We start from the raw sequence: 21104 nt of genomic DNA on the forward strand, positions 1-21104 counted from the left end.
ATGTGAGAGGAAAGGGAGAGGAGAGGATAAGACAGGGACTGGAGGAGGAGGATATTAGGATAATCTGAGAGGAGAGGAGAGGATAAGATGGGGACTGGAGGAGGAAGATATTAGGATAATGGGAGAGGAAAGGATAAGATGGGGACTGGAGGAGGAGGATATTAGGAGAATGTGAGAGGAAAGGGAGAGGAGAGGATAAGACGGGGACTGGAGGAGGAGGATATTAGGGTAATGGGAGAGGAGAGGATAAGACGGGGACTGGAGGAGGAGGATATTAGGAGAATGTGAGAGGAAAGGGAGAGGAGAGGAAAAGATGGGGACTGGAGGAGGAGGATATTAGGGTAATGGGAGAGGAGAGGATATGTTGTGAACAGAGTGGTGGACCCTTGGTTCGACGATGATCGAGTAGACCACCGTCGTTAGGCGAGGCTGATTCTCGGGGTTGCAGATGGAAAGAGTAAGATCTGGACGCAGGCGCCTCCTGCAGGTCGTGTAATCCAGATGCTGGCGCCTCCAGCAGGTCGAGGAGCAAACCCCGCGGATCTCGTGAAGAAGTCCAATCCAGAAGTCGTGAGCCAGAGAGATCCGCAGCCAGTCCAGGAGTCAAAAGCCAGAGAGGTCCGCAGCCAATCCAGGGGTCAGAAGCCAGAGAAGTCCGCAGCCAGTCCAGGGGTCAGAAGCCAGAGAAGTCCGCAGCCACGCCAGGAAACAAGGAACCAGAAGGAACGTCAGCCGAACCAGGAATCAACTCAGGAGGACAAACAGGAACCAGGAACAAAACAAACGCAGGAGCCAAGAAGTCAAGGCAAGGTCTGAGGGTACAGACCTTGCTTAAATAGTCTTCAGCCAATTGGGATGCAGCAGGAAGGAGCCAGCTCACATCCTGTGAGTGTTTCTTTAATTACAAGCCAGAGCCGCCCGCGCGGCCCTAGCAGCTGTCAGGGGGCGGAGCTTAGCCACGCGGAGAGAAACGCCGCGGCCATCTTGGGGCAGCAGCGGCTGCTGCTGCTGAAGAAACAAGCGAGGTCTGCATCAGTGCCGACGGTCAGTTCGGCCCCTGGGGACGGCGGTAAGTCCCGGTTGCGGCTTGCCACGGCCGATATTCATGACAGGATAAGACGGGGACTGGAGGAGGAGGATATTAGGAGAATGTGAGAGGAAAGGGAGAGGAGAGGATAAGACGGGGACTGGAGGAGGAGGATATTAGGATAATGGGAGAGGAGAGGATAAGACGGGGACTGGAGGAGGAGGATATTAGGAGAATGTGAGAGGAAAGGGAGAGGAGAGGATAAGACGGGGACTGGAGGAGGAGGATATTAGGAGAATGTGAGAGGAAAGGGAGGGGTGACAGGCGAGAGTGGGGAGAGACTGTGGTTTGGATGAGCTGTGGGGGGTGGGGGGGAGGAGACTGCTGAGCCTTTGAGTGTTTGCCTGGCTTTTGTTTTGCTCACCTGAGTCTTCCCCATGTCCACATTACCTGCTCCTCGCTGGATATTTAAATCCGGGCTGGCCACTCACAACATATTGGGTTGTGTGGGGGGGTTTCTTTCCTTTTTTTGCTGGGGGGGGGTGGTGGTGCTGTAATTTGTATTGTGTTCAACGCCCTCAATCATTTTCAAAAGTGGCTCCTATGGCCATGGCTACCATTCCCATTCCCCTTAATTGTAAAGTGTATGGGCTCCTTCTTAGGCTTCACACCCCCCCCCCCCCCACCCCCTATTCTGTCACAGAAAATGTCTCCCACTCATAAAATAATATTATGTTCCTCATGCATCCTACTACATCCACTGAACCCATCCGGTGAGCAAACAGAGAGAAAACTGCAAACATCACCTTTTGACATGTAAGTTGCTTTTTGTCCTCCTTGCTGTGCCTCACAGCAGAGCAGAAGAGATGTCCACTAACTCCTTGCTGTGCCTCACAGCAGAGCAGAAGAGATGTCCACTAACTCCTTGCTGTGCCTCACAGCAGAGCAGAAGAGATGTCCACTAAACCTCTCAGTTCCTTTAGCAAGTTCTGCAGAACAATGTTTGCTGGCCTATAGCTCCCGCATTATTCAAAAACAACTCCTGGACTGGTGATGGTTTTCTCCAGCTTTCAGGCGCAGCACAGCTGGGAGGGTTATGGTCCTGAAACCACGGCTCTCTTTGTCTCACTCCAGCCGTAGCCGCACATTGGTCGTCTCTCGGAGAGCGGCAGGTCTGCACCTAATACCTGTGAAATTGCTGAGGTCGCTTGGTTGGAATCCATGGCTTACGGGGGGTCCTTAACGCAAGAGCAGGTACAAGAGTGGGGCGGAGCCTGAAAGAGTAACTCTGCCCTGCATCCCCCGAGGGATGTTTATTTGATTTTTATTTTTAAAATATTTCTAACCCGCACTCTCTAGTTATTCTATGACCAGATTCGTTCTCTGTTCATTGGACATAAACTTCAGGTTGCAAACTAGCTTCATCCTTTAAGCTGGCAGCAATTTTAATAACAGGTGGCTTACAGTTCTTGCCATTGAAGACATTTCTGTCCAATCTTAAGAAAGACTGTGATCCAGAGGTCATCTGAACATTGCTCCGAGCCTCCTCCTTGGTTCTCTGGCTTGCTGCACACTCTCTGCATTTCTTCGAAACCAAGTAGCCCACTTCTATCAAGTTTAGCAAGATGCACACAACTGAGGTGCTGAGCATGAAAATTGTGAAGAGGTTTTTCTCCGTGGGCTTGGAAATGTAACAGTCAACAACATTGGGGCAGGGGGGGATGGGGCATTTCACCAGCCTGGGAAGGACATAATTCTCATACATCCTGTGGAAGATGTATAGGAACACAATCTCCACAGCGGCCTTGAAGAGCAGGCTGAGTAGGTAGGTCCACCACAGGCCTCCTCTCTTCTTCCCAATTTCTGGGTAGAGTCTACTGCAGTTTTCCCCCAGTTTTTCTCGGCGCTTCCTCTCTCGGTCTTCCCGGTAGGCCACGTGCATGATGACCAGGAGAGAGGGGCAGGTGACCAGGATGAGCTGCAGGGCCCATAGTCTAATGTGAGAAACGGGAAAGTAATGGTCATAGCAGACGTTGGTGCAGCCGGGCTGTCGTGTGTCACAGACAAAGTCCCGCTGGTCGTCCCCCCAGACTCTGCCGGCTGTCAGCATGTAGACCAGGATACGGAAAATGAACACCAAGGAAAGCCAGAGACGGCCTAATACCGTGGAATATTTGTTCACGCCGGTCAGAAGCGCTTCATACACCAGCCAGTTCATGGTAGCTTTGTCTCATCAACTAGATTTAAAACAGAAAGGAAACAGGAAGGTATAATTTTAATGACTTGCTGGTTTTCAAATTTAAAATACCTTTTAAATGATTTAAGAATTATTTAGAATAGGCACAGTGAGGTCCATATTCAAAAACATTTACCATCTAATTCAGAAGTTGGCTGGCTAAAAGAATATTTGGACACTAGTTGGCTAATAAGTAAGGAGACTAGAATTTAGCTGGATAAGTTAGGGGCCTTCTAGGGGCATAACTGGGCAGAGTTGAGTTAGCCGGCTAATTCCGATATTCAGCCAGATGACTTAGCCGACTAAGGGTCTCATTTACCCAGCATTTTCCCCATAGAAACAGAATGGGAGAAAAGCCTTAATAAACCAGGCCGAAGAGGTGTTCTGTTAACTTTAGTAGTGCGGCTGGACCATTGAATATTCCTCCAAAGATAGCAGGTTAGGTTTATCCAGCTAACTGCGTCTGAATACGGATCATCTTATGAATACTTGAGTTGCTCCTGTGTACAAAGTTAGCAAAATAAGCTTCTTGGCTACATGGATTAACAGTGAAACCTGGCACAGGATGGGAGAAACATTTAAACAGAGCAGGGCAGGCATGAACCTCACTGCTAAGCCAAGATGCAGTCTCTTAAATTGAATGCTCCTGCTCCCGTTAGTGCCAATTCTAGTTTGAAGTCATTCAGGACAAACTGTATTATTTTCTCGAGCATTTGAGAGAACGGGGTGTTGGAAAGGCTCTCCTTGGAATTGGTTAGCATAGATGGCATTGTGAGCTGTTGAGAGCTGCAGTTACGAGGAGTTGAGCCACGTTTTAAGAGTCTTTTAGCTGCATTTCTTATGTATTATTTATCCTGTTTATTTCTCACAGGGTTTGGCTTGCAAGGTCATGGGTTTACTGCTATGCATTTTCTTGTTTCTTTCAATCTGTTTGTATTGTATGTAGTTTTATGAGTTTTATTCTGTAAGCCGCCTAGACTGCTCGATAGGCAGTTGGTTTCTTTGCAAATAGCTGGTATTCCACTTTTTGCCCAGCGGCCTTGACTCATGAGAAAGCTAATAAAAGCTGGGCAGGCTTTGACCCACATTACAGAGATAGATAAGTACTGATGAGAAGCAGCATGTGCGCTATTTGGGAGTCGAGGTGACCGACAAGGGGAGTGGATTTTGAGTATTAGATTAAACAAATAAAAAACTAAAAAATTGTCAAAAAATCATATTGAGAATAAAGAAGGCATAAGGACATGGTGGCTATTCCATGTATATGGCCTGCACACATAAGCACCCATTGAGAAGTTAATAGTTGATGATCAAGAATGGTCTCAAAGCAGGACTAAGAGTACGGCAGCAGATAGAAAAGGTGTGACGTTATAAAAGCCTGGTGTCCATGTTCCTTCCTAACGTACAGCCTGGTGGAACAACAACCATGCCTTAGCTTTTCCCAGAAAGTGAGGTAGCATGCTTTTGGGTGGTTGAGTGGTGGACCCTGGTCTTGTGCAGTTCAGTTTTACGAAAGTCAAAGTGGGGTGAAGAGAAAAGGATCAGAGCTCTCTGGTGGGGGTGTAGGCAGCAAGAAGATGGGCGAGATATCCCAGTGCCTGATTATCTACACACTTGAAGATGCAGCAAGGGGTTTCAATTGGTAGTCAGTGCATTCTGTAGAGAATGGGCTTTATGTGGTCCAATACTTTGATTCTTACCAGGATTCTGGCTGCACAAATTGTAGGTGTTTCAGGCTAGTCAGGGAGATGCCATTCAGTAAAGAGTTAAAATAATCTAGTCAACTGGTGATTAGTGCATGAAACACAGATGCAAGGTTATGCTGGTTAAGATATTTGTGTAATTGTTGGATCTGATGGAAATACAGAAAGGAAGTACCCACTTTCTTAGAGATGTAGGATTTCATCTTGAGATTAGGGTTGAGTTGAACTTCTAGGCTACATACGGATTCTTTAGGCTGGAGGGGAATTCCCACTAGGGAAGAAAGAGATCATAGGGGATGTGTAACACTGACAGGAGTAGCGGACCCTTGGTGCTGCGGTGTCATTGGCACAACCTAATGAGGGAACCTGTTAGGCACACACTGGCAGCTGGCAGAGAAGCCCTAGGTGGGACTGGATGGAACGTCACCTATATCAGCTGCCTCCCCTGCAGGTTGAGCCCTTGGGTTCTGGCAGCCAGCAGGTCTTAAGTGGGTCCCTATGGCTATCCAGAGCGAGAGTCCAAGTCCAGACGGAGGGCAGGGCAGACAGCAGAGTAGTCGGGTCCAAAATAGAGGTCAGGTATGGGCAGCAATCAAGGTGAGTCAGGGTCCAAGCTGAGGTCAGAGTCCAGGAAATCAAGCTGAAGAAAGACAAGATGAACAAGACAGCAGGACAAACAAGACGAGGACACGGGCAAGGCAGACCAAGGAACAAGGTTAATAAGCAAGGCAACGAATCAGACAGGGTAGAAAACCAAAGACAAGGCAAGAAAGGAACCAGCAACATGCAGTGGGACACAAGGCCCACCAGGGGACCTGTTGCTGAGGCAAGGCAAGGAGGACTGGAGAGCCCTTAAATAGTTCAATTACAAAAAGATCACCACCTCTCGAGACAATAACAAACACAAAGAAAGAGGTGAAAAAATGGACTTAATCCCAATAATCACAAAAAACGTCTAAAATATTTATAAAAACTATCATCAACCAAGGACTCCTGATGAAGGCATGCTTTGCCGAAGCATGGGCCATGTCGAGTCATGAGTCGAGTTTGGAATCTTGTTTAGAGTTTTGGAAGTTTTGCGGCTAGCCTCTATGATTCAAAGCTAGTATAACTGTTGGCAGTTTTGTTGCACTAATGAGTTCAACAATAGGAGTTTTTTTGGAAAATCTTTAATTTTTGGGAATTGTCAGTCAATTTGTGGATTACAATAATAAAAAGAAAAATTTGTATTGTGTTATAAACATTTTAAAAAATAGTGAGACGTTATGGTAAATGATTTGTTCTGTCTGTGCTTTATACTGATACTGCCTGAAGCTGATTACAGGCAAGAGACAGTGGATTAAACTCTGGCACCTTATTTCATCTGATACCAGCCTTCTCTATAAAGTGTTGGTTGATGACAGTTGTTATAAAATATTGAAAATATTTTTGTGATTATTGGGATTAAATCAATTTTTCCACCTCTTTCTTTGTGTTTGTTATTGTCTAGAGGTGTTGCTCTTTTTGTAATTGAAGTCCGTATTTGGTGAGCAGTTGATATGACATCAAGTTGGGATAATTGTTTTTAGTTTCTCGCACACGTGCTTGCAAGAAGTTTTACAATCTCCTTCGATATTTTCTTCCACCAGTTTGGGGATTGGGATAGAGAGTTTTACACAAGCGATGCATTTAAACAAAAGGTTAATATGAATGGAATTACACACTAATACACTGAGTACTGCAGCGCAAAACGCATTCCACATGGTTGAGAATCAATAAAGAAGCTCAATTATATATTGAAGATTCCGATTTTTTGCATAAGTGGAATCAGATCTTAAATAAATGTTCTCTTGATTTGATGCTTTTAATTATTGAAAAAGCTAAAGCCTCTGCTAATTTGATTCAGAAAGAGGTAGATGATCTTCTCCAAAAGGTGAACCGATAAATGTGGTGTATTTGGATTTTCAGAAGGTGTTTGACAAAGCCCTCATGAGAGGCTTCTAAGAAAACTAAAAAGTCATGGGATAGGAGGCGATGTCCTTTCGTGGATTACAAACTGGCTAAAAGACAGGAAACAGAGAGTAGGATTAAATGGTCAATTTTTTCAGTGGAAAAGGGTAAACAGTGGAGTTCCTCAGGGATCTGTACTGGGACCAGTGCTTTTCAATAAAAATATAAGTGATCTGGAAAGGAATACGACGGGTGAGGTTATCAAATTTGCGGACGATACAAAATTATTCAGAGTAGTTAAATCACAAGTGGATTGTGATACATTACAGGAGGACCTTGCAAGACTTGAAGATTGGGCATCCAAATGGCAGATGAAATTTAATGTGGACAAGTGCAAGGTGTTGCATATAGGGAAAAATAACCTTTGCTGTAGTTACACGATGTTAGGTTCCATATTAGGAGCTACCACTCAGGAAAAAGATCTAGGCATCATAGTGGATAACACATTGAAATCGTCGGCTCAGTGTGCTGCAGCAGTCAAAAAAGCAAATAGAATGTTAGGAATTATTAGGAAGGGAATGGTTAATAAAACAGAAAATGTCATAATGCCTCTGTACTGCTCCATGGTGAGACCACACCTTGAATACTGTGTACAGTTCTTGTCACCGCATCTCAAAAAAGATATTTATTTATTTATTTATTTATTTAATGCTTTTCTATACCGGCATTCATGATGGATATCATATCATGTCAGTTTACATGGAACCGGGGTAAACATTAACTTAACATTGAACAGGAGGCAAAGTTACAACAAACAAGGTGGAGTGAACTTGGGCGTTGAGGTAGCAAGCGGCTACAGAAACAAAGGAGGAGAACTTAACATGTGGAAACTGGGGGATGCCTAGATCTATATAGAGGATTTGCCTAAGAGTCTTTTATTCATGGTTTCCACCAGTTGGGGGAAGGCTTGAGTGAATAACCAGGTTTTAAGTTTTTTCCGAAATGTTGAAAGGCAGGGTTCGAGTCTGAGATCTGTAAGCATGGTGTTCCAGATGGTGGGTCCGGCAATCAAGAATGCCCGATCTCTGGTGGTTATATGAAGGGTGGCTTTAGTTGTGGGGATGTGTAGGGTTCCTTTATACCTTTCTCTGATGGGTCTTGTAGACGTGTGAAGTTTGAAAGGAATCTGCAGATCGAGTTGGAGCTGATATAGTTGCGATGGAGAAAGGTACAGAGAAGGGCAACCAAAATGATAAAGGGGATGGAACAGCTCCCCAATGAGAAAAGGGTGAAGAGGTTAGGGCTGTTCAGCTTGGAGAAGATATGGCTGAGGGGGGATATGATAGAGTTCTTTAAAATTATGAGAGGTCTTGAACGAGTAGATGTGAATTGGTTATTTACACTTTCGGCTAATAGAAGGGCTATGGGGCATTCCATGAAGTTAGCAAATAGCACATTTAAGACTAATCAGAGAAAATTCTTTTTCACTCAACGCACAATTAATCTCTGGAATTTGTTGCCAGAGGATGTGGTTAGTGCAGTTAGTGTAGCTGGGTTCAAAAAAGGTTTGGATAAGTTCTTGGAGGAGAAGTCCATTAACTGCTATTAATCAAGTTTACTTAGGAAATAGCCACTGCTATTAATTGCATCAGTAGGATGGGATCTTCTTGGTGTTTGGGTAATTGCCAGGTTCTTGTGGCCTGGATTGGCCTCTGTTGGAAACAGGATGCTGGTCTGACCCAGCATGGCAATTTCTTATGTTCTTATGTAAAAGATTAGATCTTCTAGTATTGTGGAGAACTATGATCAATGATTAAAGGAGTTTCATAATACTATGGCTGCCTTTTCTGCACAATTAAAACAGGTAAAATATGAGAAGTTCTTACAAGATGAGAAAGATTATCAGTGAGGTTCTATATATTGGATGAATCCTAATCAGCGTAAGAAGATTTATATCTTTTGATTCATCCAGTTCCTCTACGGATTCCTCAGATGAGGAAAATGGAAATCATTCCTCTCATAAAGCTTTTTTGCCATAGAGGCGGAACCCTGCCCTTTAGATCGAACAACACATGAGGATATTAAAAAAAATGTCCCGCATTAGAGACACTGACCAAAACTCAGTTGCAACAGGAGAATTATCCTCTGTGATTAATTTATCATCGCTGTCCCTTATGGGTACACAGATCAGTGTTTTGGATAAAGGTTTATCTTTTTTTACCAACAATAAGATTTGATGTGTTTCAAGCTGAAATGTTTTTTCAGGGTTTTGTTAGATCATTATGGTTACGTTTATTTTTTTCACATTCTGAATCTAATTTCATGGACCGTTCAATTGTGCACCCGAAATCTCTGTGAAGTCCTCCTAGACCTTTGGATCCATTAACTGCGTGACTTTTACAGATTTAGTTTTGAAGGATATTAATCTTATTAAAGACAGTCCACGAAAGGTAATGCATAATTTGACTTATGATGAGAGAAAGGCTTTAAATGAGTTATCGAAGAATTCCAAAGTGGAAATAAAAGCAGCAGATAAAGGAGGTGCTTTAGTAGTTATGGATGAGGACGAATATACTACTTTTTACCACCTACTCCCAGAGGATCTGACATGGGAATTAAAGAGAAGGGTTAACTTTATTATTGATGAGGCATATGAAATATCTTGGATTACAGCAAAAGAACACCATTTTTTGAAAGTTGATTTTCCGAGGACACCTAAAATTCATAAGTCTCTAAATAACCTTCCTGGTCAACCTATTATATCAGCACAGGGTTCTTTGTTTGAGACAATATCAATTTTTTTAGATACCTTTTTGTTGCCATTAGTTCCATAGTTGCCATCTTACGTCAGGGATTCAACAAATGTTATTCATATTTTACAAGAACTTGCAGTAACTTGGTTTCCATTTCAAACACTTGCTATTGCCATGATTGATGTGGTTTCATTATATACAAATGTCCACAGGATTTGGCTTTGAAGATTATTAGAGAAGAACTCTCATCTTCTTTAAAGGACAGTAGGATACCACTTGAATTTATATGTGATTTGGCATCTATAAGTTTGTTGAATAACTTTTTCATGTTTGACGGCAAATTTTATTTGCAGAAGAAGGGAGTATTCATGGGTGCTCCCTTGGCTCCGGATGTTGCTAACCTGTACGTGGGACACTTTGAACAGTGAAAGTTGCCTTTAAATCCATACAGACAGAGGATTAAAAGACAGAGGATTAAGTTATGGAAATGATTTATTGATGACATTTTGGTCATTTGGGATGACAATGAGATGGATTTTCCTGCATTTATGACATGGCTGAAGTTTATATCTGCTTTTAGTTTTACTGTATTACCCTTTGTAGACATTTACATTACAATACGTAGATTGGGTTTTGATTTTACCATTTATTGTAATTCCACAGATTGGTTGATGATAGTTTTTATAAAATATTTTAAGTCTTTTGTGATTATTGGGATTAAGTCAATTTTTGAGCCCTTAAATAGGTCAGGATAGCTGACATCATCCCGAAATGCCACGGCGTGCTTCCCACCAAGGACCCTTTATGAGGCGCTACGCATTGCATGCACACATCTAGGAGGGAACACAGGAGCAGCTGAATGATGGTGTCTAGTGTTCGCTGGTGGGTCCTGTGAGCCACCAAATGTAACAGGATGACCTTGACAGCTTAGCCAGAGGAGTTCTGATTTGGAGGGGTTAAGTTTGAGTTTGTGAATGCTGAGCCATTGGACTCCTGCTTTTTTATGTTGAAGGATTGAATCAGATCACAGATATGAAGGATGTAGATATTGAAGAGAATCAGTGAAAGAACAGCGTTCCGAGGAACTCCACGAATGAGGTTTTTAGGTGTGGACTGTTTGTTGGCCCACACAACAGACTGAATTTTGTTAGAAAATATTCAAACATTTAGTGCAGTACTCTCAATGCCAATGTTTCCTAGGTGTTGAACAAGAAGATCATGACTTACCATGTCAAAGATTGCAGAAAGATCTAGCAAGCCTAGGATGGAGTCACCCTCTTGATCTGCATTTAGGTGAATACTATTGTAACATCCAGTAAAATGGATTCTGTGTCGTTACCTTTCCTGAAGCTAGATCATTGTGGATACAGAATACTTCCCTCTTACAGGAAGATGAGAAGTTGGAAGTAGACTAAATTTTCTACTAGTTTGGATAAAAAGGCAAGGCTAGACACAGGGCAATAGTGATCAATTATTTTGGGGTCAGAGCTTGATGTCTTCAGGATAAGTTTGACTACTGCTTCCTTGAGGGTGTCAGTGAGGAAGCTTTGAGATAAGATGCTATTGGTGATACTAGATAGCCATGGAGCTAGATCTCATTTTAGGTTGCGAATGAACCTTGGGGGGGAATAGGGTTTAGTAGGTTAGGGGATTGACTGATTTTCTGGAGGATGTCTTCCACCTCTTGGGGAGGGGAGTGATGGTTCTGTAACCAGATAGTGTGATGTTGTCTGAAGGAGGCTGAGGTGATCCTGAGGGAAAGATGAGGCCTTCAAGGAAGGCTTGGAGGAAGGAGAGGTGTCAAGGGAAGAGCATTTCACTAGGGTCCTATCCATGAAGAATTTGGCAAGGTTTTCTACTTTGGGGTATCCTACAGTGGAGGAAGTTGTTTGAGATAAGGATTTGGAAAGATTCTGAACAATTTCAAACAGTTTACTTGGATGGTTCATGGAGAGTTCTAGCTGTTTGGAGATGTAGTACTTTTTGGCCTGTCAAATGGCTGCTTTACATTTTTTTGTGTGCTCTTTGCAATTATGAAGGTTAGTGTCTGTTTTATGTTTTCGCCATGCTCATTCAAGTTGGTGGGATTGCTGCATGAGGAGGAGAAGACTCTTTTGGAACTACGGAGCATTTCTGGGGCATCTTGGGGGGCTGTGTTTAAGTGGAGCTAGGATGTCAATTACTGACATTAATTTATCATTCCATTGTTGTACTAGGGCTTCTGCTGGGTTGGAGGTAGTTAAGAGTTTTAGGTATGTCAAGGAGCTGTTTAATACTTTCACTTGTGATGGAGGATAGGTTCTTAGAGGGTGGTTTGAGTGGGGGGTGGAGGGGAGGACCAAGAGAGTTTGTTTTGGGATAGGAATGGTGGCTTAGATCACATAGAGATTTGACCTCGAAACTGGCTCCACTGTTATAGTGTTGGGGTCCAGATTAATGTTTGCAGCATGGAAAATTAGGCCTTGTGAGCAGCCATGTTTGTGAGTGGGAAATTTGATTAATAGAGTGAGTCCATGGTCATCCATGTTGCGTCGGAAAGTAGCAGTATCGCCACTGGGAGGATTCTCTGCATAATAGTTTTTGTGTGGCATAGTGGCTTTGTCACAGATCAATTCTGAGAGCTTGAGAAAGGAGTCTGGGTGAGTGTCTGGTGGACAGGACAATCTTAAGTCCTTGTTGCCTTGGAATTTGTCTACGCAGTCTGATTTTTTGTTGGGAAGTAGATAGGTCAAGAGTCAGAGTCACTAAAGATGATTGCAACACCTTCTCCATGGCCCATGGTCAGGGTGTATGGTGAATTAGGTAGCCAGGTGGGCAGAGGTGAGCAAGGCTGATGGTGTTACTTTCTTTATCCATGTCTCTGGCAGTCAAATAATGTGGAGATTGAACTGAGGTTGAGGATGTGGTGAGGTTTACTATTTGCTGAGTGGGCGTTGAGCCCGAGTCGCAGTGAAATAGGAGAGCTTTGTATAGTTTCGGTATAATCTCTGTGTTGTAAGGTGACCGGGAGGAGATGTCTTGTGTGAAGTTGCTTGGATGGTTCAGGGGTTCTCTTGCCCCATATCAGCTGTGAAGGGGAAAAGGTCCTGTTGAGGCACATTCTGAGGTGTGATGGTCTAAGTGATGAGAGTATTGTGGACCCTCGCCACACAGCATTATCCTCCTTCATTGTTAGTGCAATTTAGGTGATTTTAGATGGGGTAATTTTTAAAATCAATATGTAATTCCTCTTACCTACCCCTGTACTAGGAATCTGTTTAGGATTGTGAGGAGAGTGATAGTTGGGGAGACAGGATCTTGAGAGGTGCTGACCAGGTGGAATCCGCACAGTAGTTTTCCTTAATGGATTTGCAGTCAAATGGATTCTCACTCTTAGGTGGTAGTGGTCTTGGAGCATGGGTGAGAGATTTCCCACAGGCTACTGAATTTGTGCTGAAAGGGGTGCGGCCCTTCGGTGTTGTGCCCGCCTGAGCAGCCCCTTCAAGGGGCTCTGGCTGAAGTGGGAGGATAGTGGGGGATGGTCCTGGGAAGGAGCTAGCCCAGTAGCCTGCCTCACAGAAGACGTGGTGGAAGGGGGAGGAGGGAAGGGGGCTCTGGGGAGCAATGATGGGGGGGGGTCTCCTTTCCTCACGCACTCCAGTGCTGGCCACGCAATTCTTCTTGGCTCTTCAAGGGGCCTCAGCTAGAGCAGGAGGACAGTGGGGGGCGGGCCCGGGAAGGAGCTAGCTGACGAAGACGCGGTGGCAGGGCCAGTGCTTCCATGAGGCAAACTAGGCAGGCGCCTAGAGTGCCAAATGTTTGGGGCCAGCAAAATCCCAGGAGCATGAGGCCCAGAGGCTGCTGTGCTACAGCCAATACCATCTGCTGGTAGGAGGGAGCGCTGTGCTGGAGGTGACTGACAGAAAGTTCCCCTAGGGCACGAAATAGTTTTGTACCAGCTCTGCGTGGTGGTGGGGTCTCTCTTCCTCACATCTGGGGTCCTCCTGCACTCCAGTACCAGGCCATGCAATTCTTGGCCCCCTTAAGAGAGTAAATACTAAGGAAGTGCATTCATTTTAGCCATTTCAGCGGTGCACGCGCACCTCCCTGACTTTCTAGTACATGCGGAAACATGGATTTGCAGAGAACTCAGGATAATATCCATTTCTCACATGAACTAGAAAGTGGGTGAGGTACGAGCGTAGCTGCCAAAATGGAAAAAAACACGTGCACATCCCTAGCAAGTACAGGCAGAACATCACAGAGGCCGTCCGAGTGATAGCGTTCAGATCGTTTGGGTAATTCAGGCTAGGAACCATCGCTAGAAGGGATGTTTGCTTCCTTATTCCACTTCATTTATTTCAGACATTTTTTCTCACTTATTTGTGTCATTTGTTCATTCAATGGGGGAAGGAGTCCTCTTTTGGGCTGGAAAACTGGGGTTTCCTATGCAAGTTTTAGTGACACTTGTAGGTAAAGTAGCTTTAGAGTCAGCAACACCCCGAGGCACTGAGAGAGGGGCAAAGCAGCACCAAGGGCTCCAAAAAAGGAGCAAAGTGGCAGGAGGAGCCCAAGGGCTCGTGAGCTGAGCAGCAAGAGGCAAAGAAAACGCAAAGCATGAGTGAGGAGCAGAGAGAGGGGCAGGAAGTGACCGAGGAGCAAGGAGAGGGGCAGGAAGTGACCAGCAAAGCAGCACTAACAGCGGCAGGAGGAGCCCAAGGGCTCGTGAGCTGAGCAGCAAGAGGCAAAGAAAACGCAAAGCATGAGTGAGGAGCAGAGAGAGGGGCAGGAAGTGACCGAGGAGCAAGGAGAGGGGCAGGAAGTGACCGAGGAGCAAGGAGAGGGGCAGGAAGTGACCGAGGAGCAAGGAGAGGGGCAGGAAGTGACCAGCAAAGCAGCACTAACAGTGGCAGGAGGAGCCCAAGGGCTCGTGAGCTGAGCAGCAAGTGGCAAAGAAAACGCAAAGCATGAGTGAGGAGCAGAGAGAGGGGCAGGAAGTGACCGAGGAGCAAGGAGAGGGGCAGGAAGTGACCGAGGAGCAAGGAGAGGGGCAGGCAGTGACCGAGGAGCAAGGAGAGGGGCAGGAAGTGACCGAGGAGCAAGGAGAGGGGCAGGAAGTGACCGAGGAGCAAGGAGAGGGGCAGGCAGTGACCGAGGAGCAAGGAGAGGGGCAGGAAGTGACCAGCAAAGCAGCACTAACAGTGGCAGGAGGAGCCCAAGGGCTCGTGAGCTGAGCAGCAAGTGGCAAAGAAAACGCAAAGCTGAGTGAGGAGCAGAGAGAAGAGCAGGAAGTGACCGAGGAGCAAGGAGAGGGGCAGGAAGTGACCGAGGAGCAAGGAGAGGGGCAGGCAGTGACCGAGGAGCAAGGAGAGGGGCAGGAAGTGACCGAGGAGCAAGGAGAGGGGCAGGAAGTGACCGAGGAGCAAGGAGAGGGGCAGGCAGTGACCGAGGAGCAAGGAGAGGGGCAGGAAGTGACCGAGGAGCAAGGAGAGGGGGCAGGAAGTGACCAGCAAAGCAGCACTAACAGTGGCAGGAGGAGCCCAAGGGCTCGTGAGCTGAGCAGCAAGTGGCAAAGAAAACGCAAAGCATGAGTGAGGAGCAGAGAGAAGGGCAGGAAGTGACCGAGGAGCAAGGAGAGGGGCAGGAAGTGACCGAGGAGCAAGGAGAGGGGCAGGAAGTGACCGAGGAGCAAGGAGAGGGGCAGGCAGTGACCGAGGAGCAAGGAGAGGGGCAGGAAGTGACCGAGGAGCAAGGAGAGGGGCAGGAAGTGACCAGCAAAGCGGCACTAACAATGGCAGGAGGAGCCCAAGGTAACAGAAAAGGAGCAAACAGGCACCAGAAGAAGGGGTGCCAGGAATATACCCAGGTAAATTAGCCCAAACAGGGCGCGTGAGAGGAGCAAAGCAGAAGCACTGGTGGCATTAATACCCCAGGGGTTAGAGTGAGGGCTTTAGGGTTACAACACACACTCAGCCCCCAGTGCTATCGGCAACCCCCAGGAATTAAGAGGGGGGAAAGCACAGTGCCCTAAAAACTGCACAGCATGGAGGTGGCGTGGGGCATCAACACCTCAAGACACCACCAGAGGGACAAAATGGTCCCCGTACTGCCAGGAGTTCTCATTTTCAGGGAACACTGGGTCCATTTGTTTGATTTAAGCGAATGCACATGGCACATCCCTCTGGGACAGAAGCAGCGTGGGAGCCGTCCCTGCCCTCTGCCGCTCACGTTGAGTCATCATCACTTCTGCTTCTTGCTCCGTGAATAATGCTCCAGCTATGCTAAGGATGCAGCAGTCGCCCGTCCTGGCATGCATTCGGCATTTTGCTGCAGATTAGTCAGGATACTTGTTTATTTACAGTCAGGAGGTTGTTGAAAATGGGACAACCTAGAAATGTGTTAGCACTCAAGCTGCTAATGGGTCCTTCAAATAATGTGCAATAGTAAAAAGCAAAATGCAGAGTGCACGAAACCTTTGAAAGGAAGCACAGAAAGCTGCCAGAACTGGAAGACGTGCGGTTATGAGAACAGCAGAGCAGGAGGAGTCCTGGAGACTGCCCTGGGGACTCCCATCTCTGCTCCACACCTGAGGGGGCTCCTGAGGGCCACGCCACTGTGCTGGAGTTGGGGGAAGAGGAATTCCCTCAGGGTGATAAATATGTTTATTTGCACCACTGTGGGCCCCGCAGAGCGTCTTCCCTGTCTCATCCGCAAATTCTTCACGCACCCTGAAAATGGTGCGCGGATCATTATTTTCACATTCAGACTTTGATGATTTTCCATTTTTTTATCGTTTTTATTGTAGCAAATCTACGGGAGCTGCCAGAAGAGTTGGGAATTGTACAAATTCAGTAATATTTCATGGCTTGGCATTTCTGTTTCAAGTTGAAATCACGGCTTCGTTTACAGGTCCTCTCCCACTCTGTCTCTGAATCTGGTTTCTTTAATTTTAAGGCTGAACAACACTATAAAACCACTTGTATTAGGGATTATTTTCTTAATGTTCTCAGGTCCTGGAATCTCTTGTCCACATCATTGTTTCAGAGTTGAGATCTGCAGGGACTTCTGTAAGAGTTCCCGCTCTGCTTCCCCTCTAGCAGCAGAACTTTGCTCCGGAGTAGGGTTGGCCGTCATGGTTGTTGATGCTGGTGGGTGAAGTCTTTGGAACGTAAGTTTTTTTCTTTATTTTTAACAGACACAAGATGTTCTGTCTCTGGGATGGCAACACCCTTTGATTTGAGATGGGCAAGATCTTGGGCCCAGTGCACTAGCACAGGACGCCAAAGGTTAGAAAGACTTTTCACACCTGGCAAGAATAGAAAGATATTTATTTACTGCAGCGAGCAAGGACCAAGGCTGTACAGCTAAAGTGAAGAGAAGGGGGTTGTACCATCTGTGAAGTGAAAAGGAAATGTTTTCCGTTTCTCTCATTTTCCTGGGCCCTCCTATCCATTTTCCCCTCCCCTTCATGGAATAGGAGCAATTCCTGCCAGTATTGCCCCGTTCTGCCCCACTGGTGCTGTGATAAAAAAAACGGTGCCAGTACACAGAGATAGGGGCCATTTTAAATTTCTTTCATACAAAATGGTGATGACCTGGGCCTGGATCTCGCCATTTTGTACAGCAAAATTAACACTGGCACTTGCCTTAGTCTCTTGCCACTATTGTTAATTTTAAATCCAAAATCCAAATAGTGGAGAGAAGCGTAGACAAGAATTATATGCTTATGTATCGATTATATGTCCAGAAAATTCTCAAAGGGGACGTCTAATACAATTATAACATAGAAACAGAGAAATGACGGCAGAAGAAGACCAATCGGCCCATCCAGTCTGCCCAGCAAGCTTTCACACTTATTTTCTCATACTTATCTGTTACTCCGACCGCTGAGTTCAGGGCCCTTATTGGTAACTTTTTGATTCTAATTTCCTTCCACCCCCGCCATTGATGCAGAGAGCAGTGTTGGAGCTGCATCAAAGTGAAGTATAAGGCTTAATTTTTGAGGGTAGTAACCGTCTTATTGAGCAAGTTACCCCGATGTTTGTATACTCATACTGCTCAGATCAATGCCTTGATGGATGTTGTCTGGATGTAAATCCTATTTCTTCATTCTCCCCCTGCCGTTGAAGCAGTGAGCTGCGTTGGATATGCATTCAAAGTGAAGTTTCAAGCTTAATTTGTTAGGGGTAGTAACCGCCGTAATAAGCAAGCTACTCCCACGCTTATTTGTTGACCCAGACTGTGCAATTCAGCCCTTGCTGGTTGTTGTCTGAATATAAATTCAGGTTAATAAATTCAGGTTAATAACATAACGTAGCATTTACGTTATGTTATTAACCCCATATATCTGTATCCAAGTTCCTGCTACCTGTTCATTGTAAGACATTAACTTGTCAATGTTTCTGTTTAGAATGTAAACCGAATTGATCAGTAACTCTGTTATTGGAAAGTCGGTATATAAAAGTGCTAAATAAATAAATAAATAAATAAATAAATTCTCTTTTCTTCATTTCCCCTGCCGTTGAAGCAGAGATCTACGCTGGATATGCATTAAAAGTGAAGTATCAGGCTTAATTAGTTTGGGGTAGTAACCGCCGCAACAAACAAGCTACTCTCATGCTTATTTGTTTATCCAGACTGTGCTTCCTTGTTGGGTGTTGCCTGAATGCAAATCTTCTTTTCCACATTTCCTCTTGCTGTTGAAGCATAGAGCAACGTTGGAGTCACATTAACTGTGTGAACATTTATTGAATAAGGGTATTAATCACCAAGTAGTAGTCGTCATTCCCGCAAGCCACCCCCATACCTCTTCTCTTCATTCCCATCCTCCAGGCTTTATGGATCCACAGTGTTTATCCCATGCCCCTTTGAAATCCTTCACAGTTTTGGTCTCACCACTTTCTCCAGAAGGGAGTTCCAGGCATCCACCACCCTCTCCGTGAAGAAATACTTCCTGAAATTGGTTCTGAGTCTTCCTCCCTGGAGTTTTAAATCGTGACCCCTAGTTCTACTGATTTTTTTCCAACGGAAAAGGTTTGTTGTTGACTTTGGATCATTTCTTGGAGACTTCAAGGGAGAAAGTGATAATCAACAGAGAAAGTGATAATCAACAGAGTAGAACCCCTGTGTCACGGCCCGTCTTTCGCCGGAGGGGCTGGGTCGGGAAGGAGAGGATAGGTAGAAATTGAAGGCTTCTTGTACATGCTATTTCACAATTGAACGGATGCGAGGTGTTTTCTACCTATCCTGTCCCTCCGGCGAAAGATGGATCGTGTCAGGGGTCCTACTCTGTTGATTATCACTTTCTCCCTTGAAGCCTCCAAGAAATTCTTCAACTTATAATTGTATGAGATGTTCACTTTGAGAATTTGTTTGGACAGAATATAATTGATACATAAGCACATATTCTTGTCTATGTACTATTCTTAATTTTACCATATAAATGGTGCAGGCCAGGTCTAGGCCCAGGCTGGCACATTGTGAACTGAAGAAATGTGGAATGGCGCTGTTTTTAATTGCAGTACCAGCAGGGCAGGAGCAACTGGGGACCACCCGTGCCCCATGAAGAGTATCAGTTTGGTAAGAGGCTTTTGGATGGGGAGGAGGTTTATGAAAGCACCAATATGAATTTGTTCTTTTTTAAAATTTTATTTTTCCATCTTAAATAAAGCAAAATAGAAAATAAAATCTGAAATGATGAACAAAATGAGCAATGAAAAATTTGTGCCCAGAGATAGATCAAAGAAGGAAGTGAAAAGTAAGAATTTTCCGGCACTTTTCAACGTGACCCTATGGAAAATTACCTGAAGCTCATCAGAGGAGGAAATGCCAGGCCCTTCACCCTAACCTTCGGGCCGATTCAGTAAAGTCTGCCTGTGCGCGCGATTCAGTATTTAAAAGAGGCCCGGCAGTAGAAACAGGCAAAAGGAGGCGCTAGGGACACTAGCGCGTCCCTAGCGCCTCCTTTTGGCCCGGAGCGGCGGCTGTCAGCGGGTTTGACAGCCGATGCTCAATTTTGCCGGCGTTGGTTCTCGAGCCCGCTGACAGCCACGGACTCGGAAACCGGACACCGGCAAAATTGAGCATCCAGTTTTCGACCCGACAGCTGCGGGCCAACTTCAAATTTTTTTTTAATTTTTTACTTTTTTTACCCTTCGGGTCCTCCGACTTAATATCACCATGATATTAAGTCGGAGGGTGCACAGAAAAGCACTGAATCACGTGGGAATATCTAATAGGGCCATCAACATGCATTTGCATGTTGAGGGCGCTATTAGGTTTGTCGGGTTGGACGCGTGTTTTCCGCCCCTTACTGAATAAGGGGTAAGGGAAAACGCGCGTCCAATGGCAGGTTAACAGTGCGCTGCACCGGAGCGCACTGTACTGTATCGGCCCGTTTGATGGTGATTGGTCCACTTGTCTTTTTGGCCAGAAGGACAGATCTGATCGCTGCAGAAATGTGCTAAATGGAAGTGGCTGAGTAGCATTCAGCGGGCGGCGAGGCCCAGAGGTCAAGCGGCTCGGAGTCCCTACAGAGTGGCCGTCTGCATGTTGGAAGGCCTAGCCAGAGCATGGTGGGCATGGAGGAGCCTTGCTAGGATGGAGGCGGGAAACTGAAGCAGCGAGAGGAATTCTAGGGTGGGGAGCACCGCACGCTCCTTAGGGTGTGGGGGGAGGGGCTGAATCTCTCTGGCCAGGCGATGCTTGTACCTTCTATCCTGGTCACTCAGGAACAGTACATAACAGAGCAAGAAGGTGACCGCCTCCCTCCCCCTCTCCCAGAAAACTAACCCAAAACCAAAGGGGTCTGAAACGATCATTAAACATCATTGCCAGTCCCTGAATAATTGTTCCATCTGCTGCTGAACTGTTTGTGGACTGAGCTTCTCTTTTACTGCGAATTCCCATTCCAGCGCAACCTTCCTGGGACCCTAATTACCTCCCATAATTAGCTGATTAAAGGCATTTCTTACCTGAGCGTAGGTGTCTCTCGCTGGGGCAGCTTTCTTCAGGTTATCTTCGGAGAAGAAAGGAGATTGCTTCCAGCTGACAACAGCCAGACCTCATCCATGCCTGCAAGTTTCATGTTTCAAGCCTGCGGCTGAGGAGCCATCAATGGCAAACAGGTTTCTGGGTGTGACCTTAAAGAGGAAGGGCTTACATCTGGCAACACTTCTGCAGCTTCGCTGCCACTGCCCTCCTTACTCGCGTTGGAGGCACAGCTTCTTCCTGCCCCTTTGTACTTCGGTTGGAGCCAGGGCTGGGATTTAGCCCCAGCAGCCTCCATGTGCAACCAACCAGAGATTCTTCCTCTGCTCTCTGGCTTCTCAGCCATGCACGGACTCCAGCCGCTATGGGTCACCATTGCACGTGAGCGGGTCACCCTCCCTGCCTCCCCCTGCATCCACAGGCCTGGCCCAGGCAGGGAGCGGAGACCTGAGCAGGGAATGCAACCCATGTTTCCTGATCACATGACA

The 21104-nt window shown here is 45.9% G+C and overlaps 1 protein-coding gene across 1 annotated transcript; it reads right to left on the reverse strand.

Moving 5' to 3' along the window:
• Positions 1–1256: 1256 nt before the first annotated feature.
• On the reverse strand, positions 1257–20739 carry LOC115073395 (gap junction beta-5 protein-like). The gene is made up of 2 exons (XM_029571794.1): positions 20601–20739; positions 1257–3264 (listed from the first exon to the last, which is right to left on the reverse strand). The coding sequence occupies exon 2, from the start codon at positions 3243–3245 to the stop codon at positions 2415–2417; it is 831 nt and encodes a 276-aa protein (XP_029427654.1). The 5' UTR covers positions 3246–3264; positions 20601–20739; the 3' UTR covers positions 1257–2414.
• Positions 20740–21104: the final 365 nt, after the last annotated feature.

The sequence above is a fragment of the Rhinatrema bivittatum genome, chromosome 11 (assembly GCF_901001135.1).
Source record: "Rhinatrema bivittatum chromosome 11, aRhiBiv1.1, whole genome shotgun sequence".
NCBI lineage: Eukaryota > Metazoa > Chordata > Amphibia > Gymnophiona > Rhinatrematidae > Rhinatrema > Rhinatrema bivittatum.